Source organism: Ptychodera flava, chromosome 1 (assembly GCF_041260155.1).
Source record: "Ptychodera flava strain L36383 chromosome 1, AS_Pfla_20210202, whole genome shotgun sequence".
In the NCBI taxonomy this organism is placed as follows: Eukaryota; Metazoa; Hemichordata; class Enteropneusta; family Ptychoderidae; genus Ptychodera; species Ptychodera flava.
In genome coordinates, this window is record NC_091928.1 from 44,983,463 (window position 1) to 44,999,547 (window position 16,085).

At 37.5% G+C, this 16,085-nt stretch overlaps 1 protein-coding gene across 1 annotated transcript; it reads left to right on the forward strand.

The window, feature by feature from the left end:
* Positions 1–6,201: 6,201 nt before the first annotated feature.
* Positions 6,202–12,370, forward strand: LOC139140526 (uncharacterized). The gene is made up of 2 exons (XM_070709891.1): positions 6,202–6,413; positions 10,422–12,370. Exon 2 carries the CDS (start codon positions 10,449–10,451, stop codon positions 11,385–11,387), a length of 939 nt encoding a protein of 312 aa, XP_070565992.1. The 5' UTR covers positions 6,202–6,413; positions 10,422–10,448; the 3' UTR covers positions 11,388–12,370.
* Positions 12,371–16,085: the final 3,715 nt, after the last annotated feature.

Consider the following 16,085-nt stretch of genomic DNA (forward strand, 5'->3'; position numbering starts at 1 on the left):
TCTCTTACAAACTATTAAATCAAGATTACACCAGAGCAAGACTTGTCTCTACATTCAAACGCTTTTTTGGCAGGTATCGCAAGCTGGTAGATAAATACAATATCTCTCTTCGACAAATGATCACTGATGGCATCGGTGACATTGGGCCTTAGTTAGTGACCACTCCTATCTGACTTATAGATTGATATATGGCGGGTGCCACATGTGGGGCAGGATGCGCTTACTATTTTCGAAACACCTGACATCACTTCTTGGTCTTCTGGCCAGAGGTCCATATATCTTTCTTTCATGAATATGACTTTGTTTGTGTGCCGTCTGTTTACTGTCTGTTCTGTGCTGTTTTGTGTCTATGTTTACAGCCATTGTCTTGCGAATTCCGACCTACTGTCATTGGATTATGTATTGGTATGATTGCGATTATTTTATCCCTCAGGCAAACAAAATGCCTAGCGGCTGATTTGCAAGTTTTCTGCAAGCTTTAATAATAAGGTATTGTTTTCTATCGTGTATGTACCCTTTACTGACAGTGAGTCAGGTACTTAAAGCTATCACCTGGAATAATGAAAGTATTAATTTTTGAGAGATTAAAGCAGCCGGTTTAAGGTGGTGCATCGTAAGTATTATGTACGGAAAACTCTGGTGAACTGCATACTTGTGTGTCCTTCTCTGCTTAAAACTTTTAGGGATTTGGTTCTAACTGATCATGAGGAAGGCATAATAAATTATGCAAATTAAAATGTCATGAAGGAACTTTTGTATCATCTTTATTTACAAATAAGGCTTTGAAACTTTTGCGGCAAGAAAACATATGACTTTTTTCAATTAACACAATTGGAACTATTTTGTGATTATAAGATGAAGTGTAAAAATCACAGAATGTGCTCTCTAAGAGAGGGTTTACTCAAAGGATTTAGTAATTATCAATTTTTCTAGTGACAACATCAAAACTGTAATTATTGAATTCAATGTGAAAGTAGTATTTAAAAGATTGTAGTATTTAAAGCCATCAGCTTTTCAAAAATTGTAAATTTATCCTTTTTGACAATTTTTAAAGGATAATTGATCCCATTGATACACATTCTTGAAAATGTCAAGATTAGAGCACAGGGTCTGGCGAGCAATATTCGTCTAGAAATTATGAATATGATCAATAAATGTCTTGTATTAAACTTTTTTTTCATTATACAAGCCTTACCTGTGTCTAGTGTGTGCCTATTACTTTACCCTAGCTATCTGTGGATATTATTTCAAAGAAAACAGTCTATAACTGTTAATTGCTCTCCTTAATCCCCTTCATTAATTTGTTCTGCCAATCGCCAACGCGGGGGCTTATCGCCCTGACCAAATACCTCGTTAGCAGCTCATAAAGTAGTAGTACCTCAGGGCGATAAGCCCCCGCGTTGGCGATCGGCAGAACAAATTAATGAAGGGGATTAGGGAGGGCAATTAACAGATATAGACTGTTTTCTTTGAAATACTATCCACAGATAGCTAGGGTAAACGTTTGGTGGAGGGACTGTGGGTAAAGTAATAGGCACACACTAGACACAGGTAAGGCTTGTATAATGAAAAAAAGTTTAATACAAGACATTTATTGATCATATTCATAATTTCTAGACGAATATTGCTCGCCGGACCCTGTGATTAGAGGTGAAAACTTGATGATTGCTGTATTGTTTAGAGGACCTGGATCCATTTGAAGGTTTCGGGATCATATCTGATTGCTTCTTTACTATTTCAAAGTGCCTCTCTAGGCCAGTCCTTAAAAATGTTTAAGGGTCATATCTAAGTGTTCCCTTAAAAAGATTAAGGGACACATCAGGGTGGTCCCCGAAAGTTTCAAGGACTCATCTTGGTGGTCCCTGAAAGTTTCAATGTCACATTAGGATATTCCTTGAAAAATTCAGGGGCACCTCAGGTTGGTCCCTGAAAGTTTCGAGGACTCATCCGGGTGGTCCCTGAAAGTTTCAAGGACTCTTCCGGGTGGTCCAAGGAAGTTTCAAGGTCACATCATAGTGGTCCCTAAAATATCGAGGGACACATTAGGCTTGTCCCTGAATGTATCAAGGACTCGTCTTGCAATGGCGGTCTTTGAAAGATTTAAGGTCACATTAGGATAGTCCTTGAAAGACTCAGGGACACCTCAGGTTGGTCTCTGATAGTTTCAAGGACTCATAGTCTTAGTCATGTTCACGCTACAATCACAGTTGGCAACTGAGTTGCTGACATCATTGTCGAGATCGGGAACAGCACTGTCAGTGTCACTCCACAAAGGACCGTGGTAACAGACATCAAATTCGTCGGAGATATCCAGTATTCCGTTGCTTTCCATGTAGTCCTGTCATTAAATAATTGGGGTACTGGACGTCCTACACTCAGAATTGGCAACCTTTCCCGACGAAGGAATTAGTGCAGAAGTCAAAATTCATTCAAACATCACGCTGTTTACACACTCGACTTGAAACAATGTAGAGCCTCACAACAATGTGACCCGTGACCTTTACTATGTTAATTAGCAAGGACCATTTTAGTTGGTGTACGATTCAGTGACTAGCTTAATGAGAAAAGTGTCATTGACTACATCTCCAAATTAATCATGAAGATTGTAACATACAACCACAGTATTTTAAATGGTGGGAAAACTTTACAGCATAAAAGAACAACATGTACCTTACCCGGGACCTTACACAATCGCGCACAATCCTAGATGCCCCTGTAGGTTAAAATGGAATGTGCCATCATGAACTGATTGTTTGTGAATAATTAATTGTTCACTGTTCAGACCAGCGGCGCGTCGGCTAGGCACAGCATACTTCAACCACAGTCCCTCCAACCAGCGAGTAAATTACCATTAATCGTCAAGACTGCTCGTCTAAGTTGTGTTAAGCCATTACATAATCATATCTTCGACCGTCATGAATATTGACGCTGTATGTGCAGGAAGTTGGACCAAATCTTTTCAGTGATTCGTCTGCCTGTCAGCTTTACCAAGTAATGCTTTTGAATGCACAAGCTGACGGCGGAGGTCATATCAGGATAGTCCTTGAAAGATTCAGGGTCTCATCTGGGTGGTCCCTGAAAGTTTCGAGGTCATGCCAGGATAGTCATTGAACGATTCAAGATCACATCTTGGTGGTCCCTGAAAGTTTCAAGGACTCATCTGGGTGGTCCCTGAAAGTTTTAAGGACTCATCTGGGTGGTCCCTGAAAGTTTCAATGTCACATCAGGATAGTCCTTGAAAGATTGAGGATCACATCTGGGTGGTCTCTAAAAGTTTCAAGGACTCATCTGGGTGGTCCCTGAAATTTTCAAGGTCATGTCAGTGTGGTCTCTAAAAGATTTAGAGTCTCCTCGGAGTGGTCCCTGAAAGCTACAAAGACATCTCTGCACAGTCGCTAAAAATTCCAGACAAAAACTGTTGGTTTTGCCGTTAATATTTTAAGGTTTCAACAGACAGATGATATTGATTACATTTCTTTGCATGTACCAAAAACAGTTCATTTTTAATAGAAGGCTGAAATAGTCCAGTGATTTTTAAAACATTTCCAGCATTAATTAGCACACTCACAAGAAAAGGGTAGTTTAATCAAATTTACCAGGTCTCATTTCCTTGTATATGAAATAAATAAATGTAAAGGTCATTTATCTTTTGAAAGAGAGATCACCAAGAAAACATACACTACAGCAGAACTGATTTGGGTAGAGTTAGAAGGCCATTTTACCATCAAAAAATTTAAAATTTTATCATGCATCGTTCGGTGAGAATAGCAATGCCTACAGATCAACCTTGGAAAGGGAATTTGTATTTTTACTTAAACCTAAACAAAATTGACAAATCAGTTACATTTAATGGTTTCTCCTTTCCTGAGAGTGCGAAAAGCTAGACAAAATGTAAAATTTGCTAGAGATGTATTTGATGATTGTGCAATTATCAATAATATATAAAATTTGCCCTCGTCTTCACTCAAAAACACAGTTAGATGGATGATTTTTAAATAGATTATAACAAAATGCTCAAGATCTTATAATCACAAAATAATTCCAATTGAGTTAATTGATGTTGTCTGACCTGTTAACCAACCTTTCTTACTCGTTCTGAAGTCTTGACAAGGAGATAGACAAAACCTAAGATGTGTATGTGCTCAAAAGAAAAAAAAGAAAAAAAGAGAAATTATTGTTTAACTATTTAAATTAAGCTTAAAGGCAGTGAATGATTCTATGCGACTCTCAGCTGAAAAATACGGGTTTAGCCTAATACTCTTAGGATTGTTTTGTCTATACCCGCTACCTATTGATGCGCAGCAACGATTCGCTGCAAACAATCGACTATTATATTGTGCACCATATAACACAAGTCTTCTTCTCCAAACCCAACAGACCCTGTCAACAATTTTTTACTCATCTCAACAGTGTTGTGAACAAAGCTTCTCGTTACCCGTCTGTATAGAGAAAAGGAGACAATGTTTGTATTGTTCATTATTTGAATGCAGCTCAGAGGCGGGTATGTTTCTATGCGTGGGCTTTATGACGTCAGTGAATTAATTTATACTTTGTATATCGCCACAGTTTAAGCGGTGGGTGATGTTTAATGTTTTCATGTCGAATTTGGTGTCAGCCAAAACAGGCCAACTGAATCCAGAAGCGTTGCAAACCTAAATATAAGTTTTTAAACAAAACTAAAAAGTAATAATCCGTCAAAATGCTATTGGTAAACATCCATTCAAAGAGCTCAACATTAGGGTCGACTTTTTTCAAATGAGTTTATCAGTAGCGTTGGGAAGAGGAGGGTAGTGAAACATTTGGACCTAATTTTCTTTCTTATCATGTCTTTAGAATCATCTCGTCACTTAGTATACGCAAGCTGTCACAAGAAATAAGAGAATGCAACGACAGTGTAGACGTTTTCTGTGCACTGACATTTTGTAAATATTTTGAGAAAAATATGGTCGCCTACCTTTCGCTATCTTTCTATATGCCACAGATTTCTATTGGTCACTTTTTGCGGAAATAAATAGTCATCGACCTTCAACTAACCTTCACTATGATACATACTCTCTAATAAATGTATCACTGCATTACATACATTTTACTGATGAAATTGCATTTTCTCGTTATCGATTACAAAAATCAAATCGTGCTTGGTGTTTTAAGCTTATGCTTCATATTGCAAAGATTATCTATCGACTGACTGATTTCACTACGTCGCACTGCTGTTACTTCACACTCAGTACAACTAGCACCTTTTGGGCATTGCATTGCAGCTTACTAGGATTGTGAAAGAAGAACAAGGCAGAACATGGAATGTGTAATTGTTATAAGGTCTTGATCATTTGCAAGTTTTCGTATTGCATTTATGCTTCACAGATAACATGTAAATGCCGAAATATTAAATGCTGAAGTACTAAAAATAATAATGATCAACAAATTTGGGCTTGGCGAAGCAAGGGATTGCAATTAGTGATTGGACATAAATTACAGGGGAGTTGTCGGTATTTGCGGATTTGCGGGGGCGTCACCATTTCTCGCGCAAGCGATTTTTGAAGGGTCATGAACTTTTCTGCATGTATTTGCCTTTTTAAGGAGGGTCACTGCTTCATCTTCCATTGGAAACCAAAAATGCCAATGGACACCTTATTTGAACTCTCGCAAATATATAATAAATATGAGGGTGTGGCTTCTCAAACAAAGATTGTGAACAGAAGTTCTGCAATATAAAATTATATGGTCTATAACCTCTGTTTTCATTCCTCATCGACACTTCTGCCTGCTAACATTATCTCGTCACAACAAATCTGTAGTTTCCACGTCAGTGATATGATCTCTTTTGTCGCGGGTGGTCTGGAATCAGCTTGAATGATACCAACCGATATGTTTTAACTTAGATTGCCAATTTGTGCCATACATGCCCTTTGGTTCAATTCAATTGTTTCCCTTTAACTCTTTCAGACTTCCCCAGGCACCTGAAAAAGTAAACAAAATCGGCGAACCGTGGCGGTAGGTGTTTGTAGCGTTAATATACTTATGACAGCTTGTCAGATATGGTAATTTGATGCTGAGTTTGGATTCAATTAAGAGAATGCGACGTTTCACATTTGCTGCTGTAACACAACTATTTGCAATATTCCACCACAAAACTCAAGAGGAATGTAACTACTGCCAATTTAAAACTAATTAATACACTGGACAGAAGGACAACCACACACAATTTGACATCCTGTAGGCAGTGATGTAAATTTGTGAAACACAGTAGATCATTTGTCATGAGATCGACACGCCTCCATAGCATCCCCGATATCACGAGACATTTACTGACAGCTCTACCAGTACTAGCTTCTCTTTCCTGATGAGTACAACACATCATCTGTTTATCTGCTGCGAGGATAAGATACAAGCTTTCTAAACGCGAAACACAGGTACGTATACGTAATGAGAGGTCTAATCTCTTTTCAAGTGATTGATACTTTGCACAATGCATGTGAGAGTCCTTTAAATTCTAGTTACCCGGCAGGGGTCGCACTAGCGCTCGCCACATTCGCTAAATGCGACAGAAAGTGCTGAGTGGCGAATAACATGTCTGTCTTGGTTCGCCACGCTCATGAAAGTGTGGCGAACTGGCCTCAAACTCAAAGACCCCGGTCAAATTCACGGTGGACGATGCGATACTATCAGGTGATGAAATCAATGTGACTATACTCTCGCTCTCAGCGCCACGTCAGTTTACGATACTCGACAGTGGTTGCGTACTATGCGTTCTGTCCAGCTTAGGTGCGCATTGCCGAACTCGGCAAGCCATAAAGGTTTTTCTTTACCCTTTGAACCCAGTTTAGTACCATAAAAGGACTAAAAATAAAGACATCATCCACCCTAACGATACAGAGTTCCAGTAATTTATGCGAACTTTCCGAGAAGGGGTCAGTGGTTTACGTGAATATTTAATCAGGTCGGCTGCTCCGCTGCCGTGCACTCAACGAGAGTCGAGAGACCTTATGATAGCTTTTCCGCAACTCAGACACAGAAGACGATTATATCATGTACAGTTATTGCTCTCTGAGTGATAGAAACGGTAGATTTTACCACTTTTTTGATAATATTCTATGGAAAAATGGAGCAATTTGCTAGCCAAGTTGATTGCGATTGAACGTACGTAGCGTTGGATGGCAGCATGGCCATCATTGCGTTACGCTGAACGCCCCAGAAGGTCCCCGTGGTTGAGGTTTTCTTTCAATGTGCATGATGAAGAAATTTGCAAGATTTTAGTTAAACTGAAGTGTAGTTTGTTGATTTTCAAGCGACTTAAAATCGATAAGCTCGTGCAAACTGTTGATATCGTAGCCTTATCCAGACTGTAGCAAGAGAGCTATTACTGTCGACCTAGTTTGTTTACAAATTTATGTGTTGTTTCCTACGTCGCGTCGCGTCTGATATGTGTCTGTTGCATCTCCACAAGATGACTGGAAACCGTTTTTTGTGAGTTCGAAGGCAATGGAAAACACTGTATTTTTTAACTGAAAGAAACCGGGCATGAAACTTTTATCTCACTACTTTGTGGTTTCTTTCTATCTAAAGACCGCTTTTGGTATGCTTGATGTCAAAATACGTGATCCATCTTTGAAAACAGATTGACTGTAACACAGTTTGACTACGAGACACGATTAAATCAAGGCAAGTTATCGAAAGCATATGTTGTACGTACGTGAATCAAACTAATGTCAGTTGGTCCAAACACCAAATTTAATCAATAAAAAAATTAGTTAACTGTTTTTGTCTTCAGGGGGGGGGTTAGGGGTGGATTGCATGTGAAGTCTATGGCACTTCAACAAGATGAGACCTTAAAATATTTTTGTTTTGATTTTATTGTACAAAAGTTTTGTTTGGCTAAAGAAAGTTGTGTGTGGCTAACAAGATGTATGACCAATTCGCCACGCAAGGAATCTGTGGCTAACAACTTTGAAATCCTAGCGCTACCCTTGAAATTACCACATCTCCTTCATAATAATGTGGTTGCTACCGGTCTATTTACGAATAACTTCGCACAAGAGAATGGTGTTTTTCCGGTTGCTTCTGAAATGTGTTAACGAGTTTTGTGCCAGACTTTAAATGTCAAAGAACGTTGCATGCTATGAAACGTCCTGCTTGAATATTTCCTGCGGGGCAATATGTTATTGTATTTTCTTGAACAGGGCAAATTCTTTGTGTTTCTCAACAGAAAGACACTGTCAATTCTCGAGATCAACTGTATTCAGTCACAAGTACGATCATAAACACGATAAAATATATTAACTTTTCCACTAACCGTGCAAGGCAATATTTCACTTGGAACTATTTACAATGGCAATGGGTAGCCCAGCTGTGAGTACCGAACACTAAGAGCATGGGTACAGGGCCGAACATTTATTTCCCCGCCTTTAGGAAAATGTGATCTGAAAATTACTGTTCGATCGGCATTTTTCTTTGTTGTTCGTAAAAAAAGCTTTTGAATGAAATCAGTCTAGGATGTTACAATCCAATATCATAACTGACGTGTTTGCATAAGTGTTGTGCGTTGTCGGAGTGATGATCTTCAAGAACGGTCTTTTCAAGCGTAACTGATAGGTGTGAATGCCACCAAAGGGGTCAATATGAGTAGGTCTAAATGCCGGGGGCGGTACGTATCGGCGGAAATTTAATGGTTTGGGAGTGACGCATTTAAAAAACCCATTATCGATTTTAGATCTAAGTCTCATTATTTTCAAGACCACATTATAGGCCTTCGAACTTTGTCATGCCTGGAAAATTAGCATGGCATCACTGGGCGAAAAAACAAATCCATCTCATAGTGACTAAACTGGCACAGGAAAACCCACCGCATATCCGCCATCCCTTATCTAGATCATACGGGTTGTTTGGATGTCCGTCGCCAGGGGTGGGATGGGGTTAGAAGTGTGTTGGTCTCAGCACAGGTTTCTTCTTGCTACTGTGTATTCACAATGATAACCTTTGGTCTTATGTTAGTACTGATTTTGAAAAAAAACATTTTCTTCTTCACTGTCATGTATTTCTCCTTTGACAATCTCACGTGAAGTTTTATCATTGTTTTGGGTCTCTTATCTGATGCGTTTGATTGCCTTAAAGGCGCGAAAGCAAGCAAGAGTAAGTTAACAAAAAACGACCTCCAGATTATCACCGTGCAAGTAGGTTATGACTTACACTTAAATTATCTTTACAACCATATCTTTAACATGTATGATTTTACCGAAATTCATATACAATGCACAATGTTTGGCAGGTGAATATTCCACATTGATAAAGAATCATAAGCATAAAATTTAAATACCGAAACGATGCTCATAAATATAATTTGCATAAATTAATACTAATCTGCCCCGTATCTTTCACTAATAGGAAATTCGAACGAGAATTGATTTTTCCTACAAATTGTACGTATTTGGCAGAAATATCAGGTGATGAACTCCGAAATTTTCTTGGTAAAGTATATTAGTCGATTGACCAGAGTCTACTCTGTCATCATATGCCTAAAAAAAATAAAGTTTAAACGTTTTTAACAATATTATGAAATACGCTGATACATAATATAATCGATTTTGGCAGGTAAATGTCGGTATAAAAATCACATGACACTTTTTATGCAAATTTAAAGAACATAAACTGAAAGATCTATCAATACTACGTATGTGTACAAAATTTAATCAAAATATCACCCACAGCTTTTTAGAAATTAATTACAGCCAGAAATTCAGTCTGACCCCTGCCTTGACTCACTTGCGCATGCGCAGATTAACTTTGTCAAAGTCAACAACGAACTCACCGGTATTTTAAGCAATCAAATAGGCTTGTAAGACACTCGATAGTCTAACAAAGTTGCCATACGCACAAAGTTGTATGAAAGGAGGGATGATTTTGATAATTATATTACAAATTATTCTAACTTGGCCAGTTGCGTAATAATATTCCTTCTATGTAAGCTTGTGCCTGGTATATTGTCTTCGAACTTAAAACATGCAGTAGGGCCTGTGATTCATACAGTGACTTCCAAATAACATGAAGACTCACTTTATTAATAGCAAAATCGTTGAGACATGCTCATAATGTAAAAGATCCACGGTAGATATAATGATAATATGTTCCTGCATGACGAGTGACATCACACCTTGTTATGACTTAAACCAATGATTCATTAGCTGCTGTTGGGATCACTTAAACTAATTATGACATCATCATATAGGCAATGCCTGAAAGGTGTGGCATTCTTGGATTTGCTAGCAGGTTCTTTTTAAGCCACTTCCAGCACCTGATATCACCATCAGTTCTGTTCAGGATACTCCTTTATTGTGTGACAAATAAATCTATTACTGCTTTGGTAATATTAACGTTGAATTTAAATGATTGTATGCATATTTCTCTCTTTTATTCTTTTATTGAAGGTCACTCAAGCGTATTCTCTAAGCACCATGAATGACACATCATGTTTGATATTGAAGGGTATCGTTGACAGAATGGAAAGTATTTCCTATGACTTGTACTTTCATAGTCGAGCACATTACGTCAGTGCTGACTACTATGAAGATCTGGATAGATGTCTCGTTTACATCCTTTCTGTCTGTCAGACAGTGGCTGTTGTTAGCAGTGGGGTCATAATCGCTGCAATTGGTATTTCTGGAGAGAAAATTAGAGTCATTGCAGCAATATTCTTGGTTCTGGCTGTTCTTGCAAGCACAACTGTAACAACAGTGAAGGATGATGTCAAGTATAATCCTGCGGAAAAGAGCAAACTGCACAACACAGCTGGCTTGCAACTGAAACGATTGAGTAGAAAGGCTGACTTGTATGCACTGATGGGAAAAAACACGGGTACCCCTTGCTATGACATGGAATTCAAATATAATCATATAAGCACAAAGCATTCAGAAATTGAAGAAAACGTTATTAGAAGTGAAAAGTGGTCATTTTGGTGTGCGTATTCCACACTTTCACCAATGTTGAAGGAATTGGCAGAGAAACATAAAAAATACATTCCAAAGGAAGGTTCGTGCGAATTTACAGACTTAGAAATATGCAGAGATATAGAATCCAGTATGTATTTTCTGGTATATTATACTTTCATAAAGATATCTGTAATTGCCGCTGTATTACAGCTCATTGTAGTTGTTGTAAAACCTTTTGTTGGATCTGAAGTGGCACTATTCAAGTACATACAGAGTTATATTGACGGTGACCAAAAAACGCCCACTGAGCCTGGTGAAACAGTAAATTGTTCAGTGACTGCTAAGGTAAGTACTCCACAGAAAGGATGGGAGCGAGTGAAACGACGCTTAGAGAGAATGCAACAACCGTCTTACACCGAGTTGATCATAGATGGAACTTTCACTGAGACTCCTAGACACAGCTGAAGAGTCCAGTGAAGCGCACGCACACGAACACACACATCGCACACAAGCTCGATCGGAGCACAGATAGGTGGCTGTTTAGTAGGCTTTAGATAGCATCAGAGACAATTCTATGCCCTCGGCAGAACTATCATCAAGGTCAGAAAAATCAGTAATTTCTTGAACTTGCGAAAACTTATGTCTGTATAATAGATATCTGCTCGATTTGGTATAAAACCGGTATATTAAACTAGTTCTATGCCTTCGTCTGTATTGCCAGATCTACCAATGTGAATTTATCATCCTGACAAAAGCGTGTCAATGGATCTCACTTGGATGTGACACGTAAAAAAGCACCACTCTATTACTTGTCTGTATTTTATTCCAGAACAAGGGTTAACTTATACTGGGAGGTAAACTTCCAAAATTTTTGAAGTCAATGTCAAACATATATTAGCAGTTTTTTAAATCTTGCAACAAAACAATCTATAAACAATCTTCGATACGATCCAGATGTTGGTTTGTTCTGGAGGCTGATATATTTTAGAATTTTCACAAATTTCAAGCTCGTTGACCTAGAAAAAACTGACATGTTTTTATACTGATTATTAAAGCAGTGGCATAAGGGATGAGAAAAACGTCAATACTAGCCTGATCTCTTATTTTTGAATGTGTGATCATTCACACACCATTTTTATCACTCCGTCATTATTGAGTCATTATTTGGTTATTATTGTGTCAATTTTTGATTATTTGGTTTGTATATCATAACATTCTATGAAAATTAAGCTGTCCGATCGATATTATCTCATTACATAGTATTGGATGTCTTTATTTGAAACTTAATATCATATCATAAACATGCAATTATTTGTTTATATGATGTCGTTATTTTGTAGTAATCGTCATAATTCAGTTATTAATTATTCAGCTGTTTTAGCTCATTTTCAGTGTCGATGGTTTTATTTTTAATTGGTACCATCAAAGATATGCTACATTATATTATTTGGTCGTCATTTCATCTTTATTATATCAATATTTGGTTTTAATTTGTGATTTGATTACAGCGGTCATCAAAACGTTGTAATGTTACATTTCGATCTTATGTCTTTATTGTTATATGTATATTGCATGTATATTATAAGTATATTATATTAGGTATATTTAAAAGATGTTGTCATTGTTATTTCATTATTTGGTCATAATCATGTGATTGTTAGATAATCTATTCAATGTGAACTAATAAATTCGTATCAAGAAATCATATCGTACAAAATGGTAACGTCTAGCAAAAACAATTCAAGATAGCTTAGCTATAAATGCTTAAAACTCAGAATACAATGACAGACATGCAGACTCTGAGACGTTTTTATCGATCTTTCCTTTTTAGTACTACAAGCCAGAGGATTTAGAATGCCATAGAGAGGATCAAATGCTCCATCAAAATATATCTACAAACTTATGTATTAGAGTACATATATAAGAACATTAATTAGCTTCAACTTTCAAATCAGATTCTTTGTATGTTAACGTAGTTCAGATAAAAAACGTATCAATTGTTTTTAAGTTGATTTTTTGAAATGGATTTAAGTAAAATCGACTCTCTTTTGTTATTGATCTCATTTTGTGTTGTTTGTGCTTAATGTCATGTAATAACATGAAAATATGGTTTGTGTGAAATAATATAAGGGTATTCATAAAATATTAGGGTGATTGTGTTAGGCAACACTTAACATTTATGGGAATGTTGCATAATTAGGAGCGTAACTTCTGACCCCTCCACGTCACTTTTGCTCCTTGTTGCCAGTGGGTTGACAGTACCCAGCAAGTCGTTCTTCCACCCACCATCCCTTCCATTGAGCTAGCATTGTTATTGCATTGTAATTCACTTGTATGTTACTAGCAATGTCATTCGTTATCACCTTTATCGTGATTTGTTGGCTTCGCAAGAGCCTTCGCATTCAGTTGTTCCAGCATTAAACTTTCCTTGTGGTTCTTGCCTTCAAACCCGGTGTCGGTGTCATTTCTCTTTGCGCGAATAATTATCTGATTACGTCGTACAGCGTGAGGTATTTTGAATCGGGGATGCGTGGCATCCAGGACAACACCAAAGCGTACGAGGACATAAGTCTGTGTATATTTAAAAACACCCTAATTATTGTACGCTTTAAGTCAAATTGTACATGAAAAATTTAAAGTATAGTATTTTAAGAATGCCAAACATAAGTGCGCAGAAAGTACTACCCGTACAGTGCAGTAATCTGAGGAAATTTATTGCAACAGCAACATTTCATGGCAGTACACAGGTTTTGCACTGACCTTCGTTCAATGAGTGGCTTATTCATCGTTATATATAAAGTCAAAGGTCAAAAGTCGTCGAATTATGACAAAACATATTGTACTCCTCATCCTCTTATACCGAAACTAATAAAAGGTAAACATTGATAGTGAGGGGTTTTAAATTTGTCGCCAAAATAAAGTGTAGTTCATGATTGGTCAGCTTGGCTTTTCTAACTATCATGCGCACCCACTCGGAATGAAATGTTTATACTATACCAAAAAACAGACACCATCAAAGTCTTTTTGCATAATCTGTGGTTTTTGTATAAATAGATGGTATGTAGTTTATAATTATTAATTATTTTGGAAACTGGACTTTGGAGTGATAGACTGATTAATTTTCCATCGGCCGCTGACGGCTATAATAGTAGGACGGACTGCATAAGTACGACCGTCTACAGTGTAGGAACCACAGCTGTTCGGAGTTGCCAGTGTGGTATAAGCAAAAGAGATCGCCATTGTGGTATGTACAAAAAAAGTAAGCTTGTACGCTTCTCTATATTGCACATCCTGTGCACTTGTGGTCGATACAGTCACTCAATTTGCGTGGTCCATACCCATGTGTGTGCACAGGAGGGTATTTTTCACCATTATAGGCCGTTGACACAATGTTATGATTTTAACACTTATTCATGTACACCTTCTTGCAGTTTCCCGAGGACACAATGTCCCCGAAGAAACTCAATGGATTGCTGGGAAAGAATCATGCAATCTGCAGGGAAAGGTGGAGTTTTATGCGATTAAGGTAGTATGCGCCTCGAAAGTGAAAGTCTTAAACTTTTGCGCAAACTAATCTCAAGCAAACTTTCAACCATACTTTCACCAAATCAAGAATAAAAGTCAGGTGTCACCGTGCGAATTTTTGTATTAGAGAAACAAAGTTCCTGACATTAACAATACATGAAATCAAAATGACCGCCATCCTTGTGTTAAGTCTAAAAGGTAAAATAAAATTTTCCATTTTCAAAAAGCTACGACGATGAACATCTTCTTATGTCAAGAATGTAAAATGAGGCCGCAACAATTGACAGATAAGAAAAGAATCGTAAAAGTTTGGAAGTCCTAATATCTGTCCCCGAGGCGCATCCTACTTTAAGCACAATACACTTTTTTCTGAAAAACTCATCTGAAAATGTCTCACACTGTTGCATTATGATTCCACGGCTCGGCAAGGAAAACTTTCGAAGGGAGTTGGAAACTGGTAGTCTGGTGCTGAAACCCTGATTTTTGGCCGAATCCTAAAAGTTTGGCCAAACAATGCTTATTTATTTATTTATTTATTTATTTATTTATTTATTTATTTATTTATTTACACTTTTATTTTCACTTTTATCAAGCGGCCGAGTTAGTGTATAGTAATTTTCATCGGGCTCATTCCGAAAAATATTTAATAACTACATATTACAGAAATACATACAAGAAGAGAGGAACTACAGGGTAATATTCCTTCTGGTATAGTCTTTCAAGTTACATTTGAAGGTACTTTTTTAAATACCTGTAGGTAAAGCATTCGACACTTTAGACCCACGGAAATGAAACCTACCAGTTTTTAAAATACACCTTGGTACATAACAGTCCTGGCGATACGCACACCGTGTATAATGGTCGTGCAAATTGCAGTTGAGAGTAAATAAAAGCTGGATAAATACTGTGGACAATTCCATTCATACTTGTCAATGTCATTGAGTACATTTCAAGGGGCATTGCACAAATCGTCAAGAAACTTTTCTTCACTGAAGTATTTGAAAGACAGATATTTGGTACTTCTTGGTGGTTTCTGTATCAACTACGAGTTCACAGCACGATAGAAGATCACCGGTCGTGTATGATAGTGAACTGGTGTAAATTCACGGCCCATATGGAAATGTATCCTTTTGCCCCCCCCCCTCCCCGGAGTGTTCCGCCTCTTTTAGCATTGACCACGCCTACCCTCAAATAGGAAATCGGAAAACGGGACATTGGAAATAAGGTTGCAGTCTCCAATTCCCGCCTTCAGTTTTGAAAGATAACCACAACACTGCACACAGTTATCTAAAATAAATGAAAATGGGTGCGATTCTAAGATAACCAATATTTACGATAATGTTTGGAAATGAAACATTGATTCACTGCAAAGTACCATAATCCGTGGTACGTTGTGGCCAGTCAATATTTCAATTTATTCATTCAAATAGAAAGAGAAATTAGGCTAATAATCAAATTTTTAACGTTTTGGCTGTGTTAATAGAAAATGATTTTTAGCCCTTTACGAAATGACGAGGTTTCCCAAGGTAGTCAAATTATGAGATATGGTAAAAAAATCCTAGTGAGGGTGGCACTTTGTGGCCAATGAGAATTTTGTTTGGAAAACTTCATTGAATATATAAAAATCCTATCTATTTC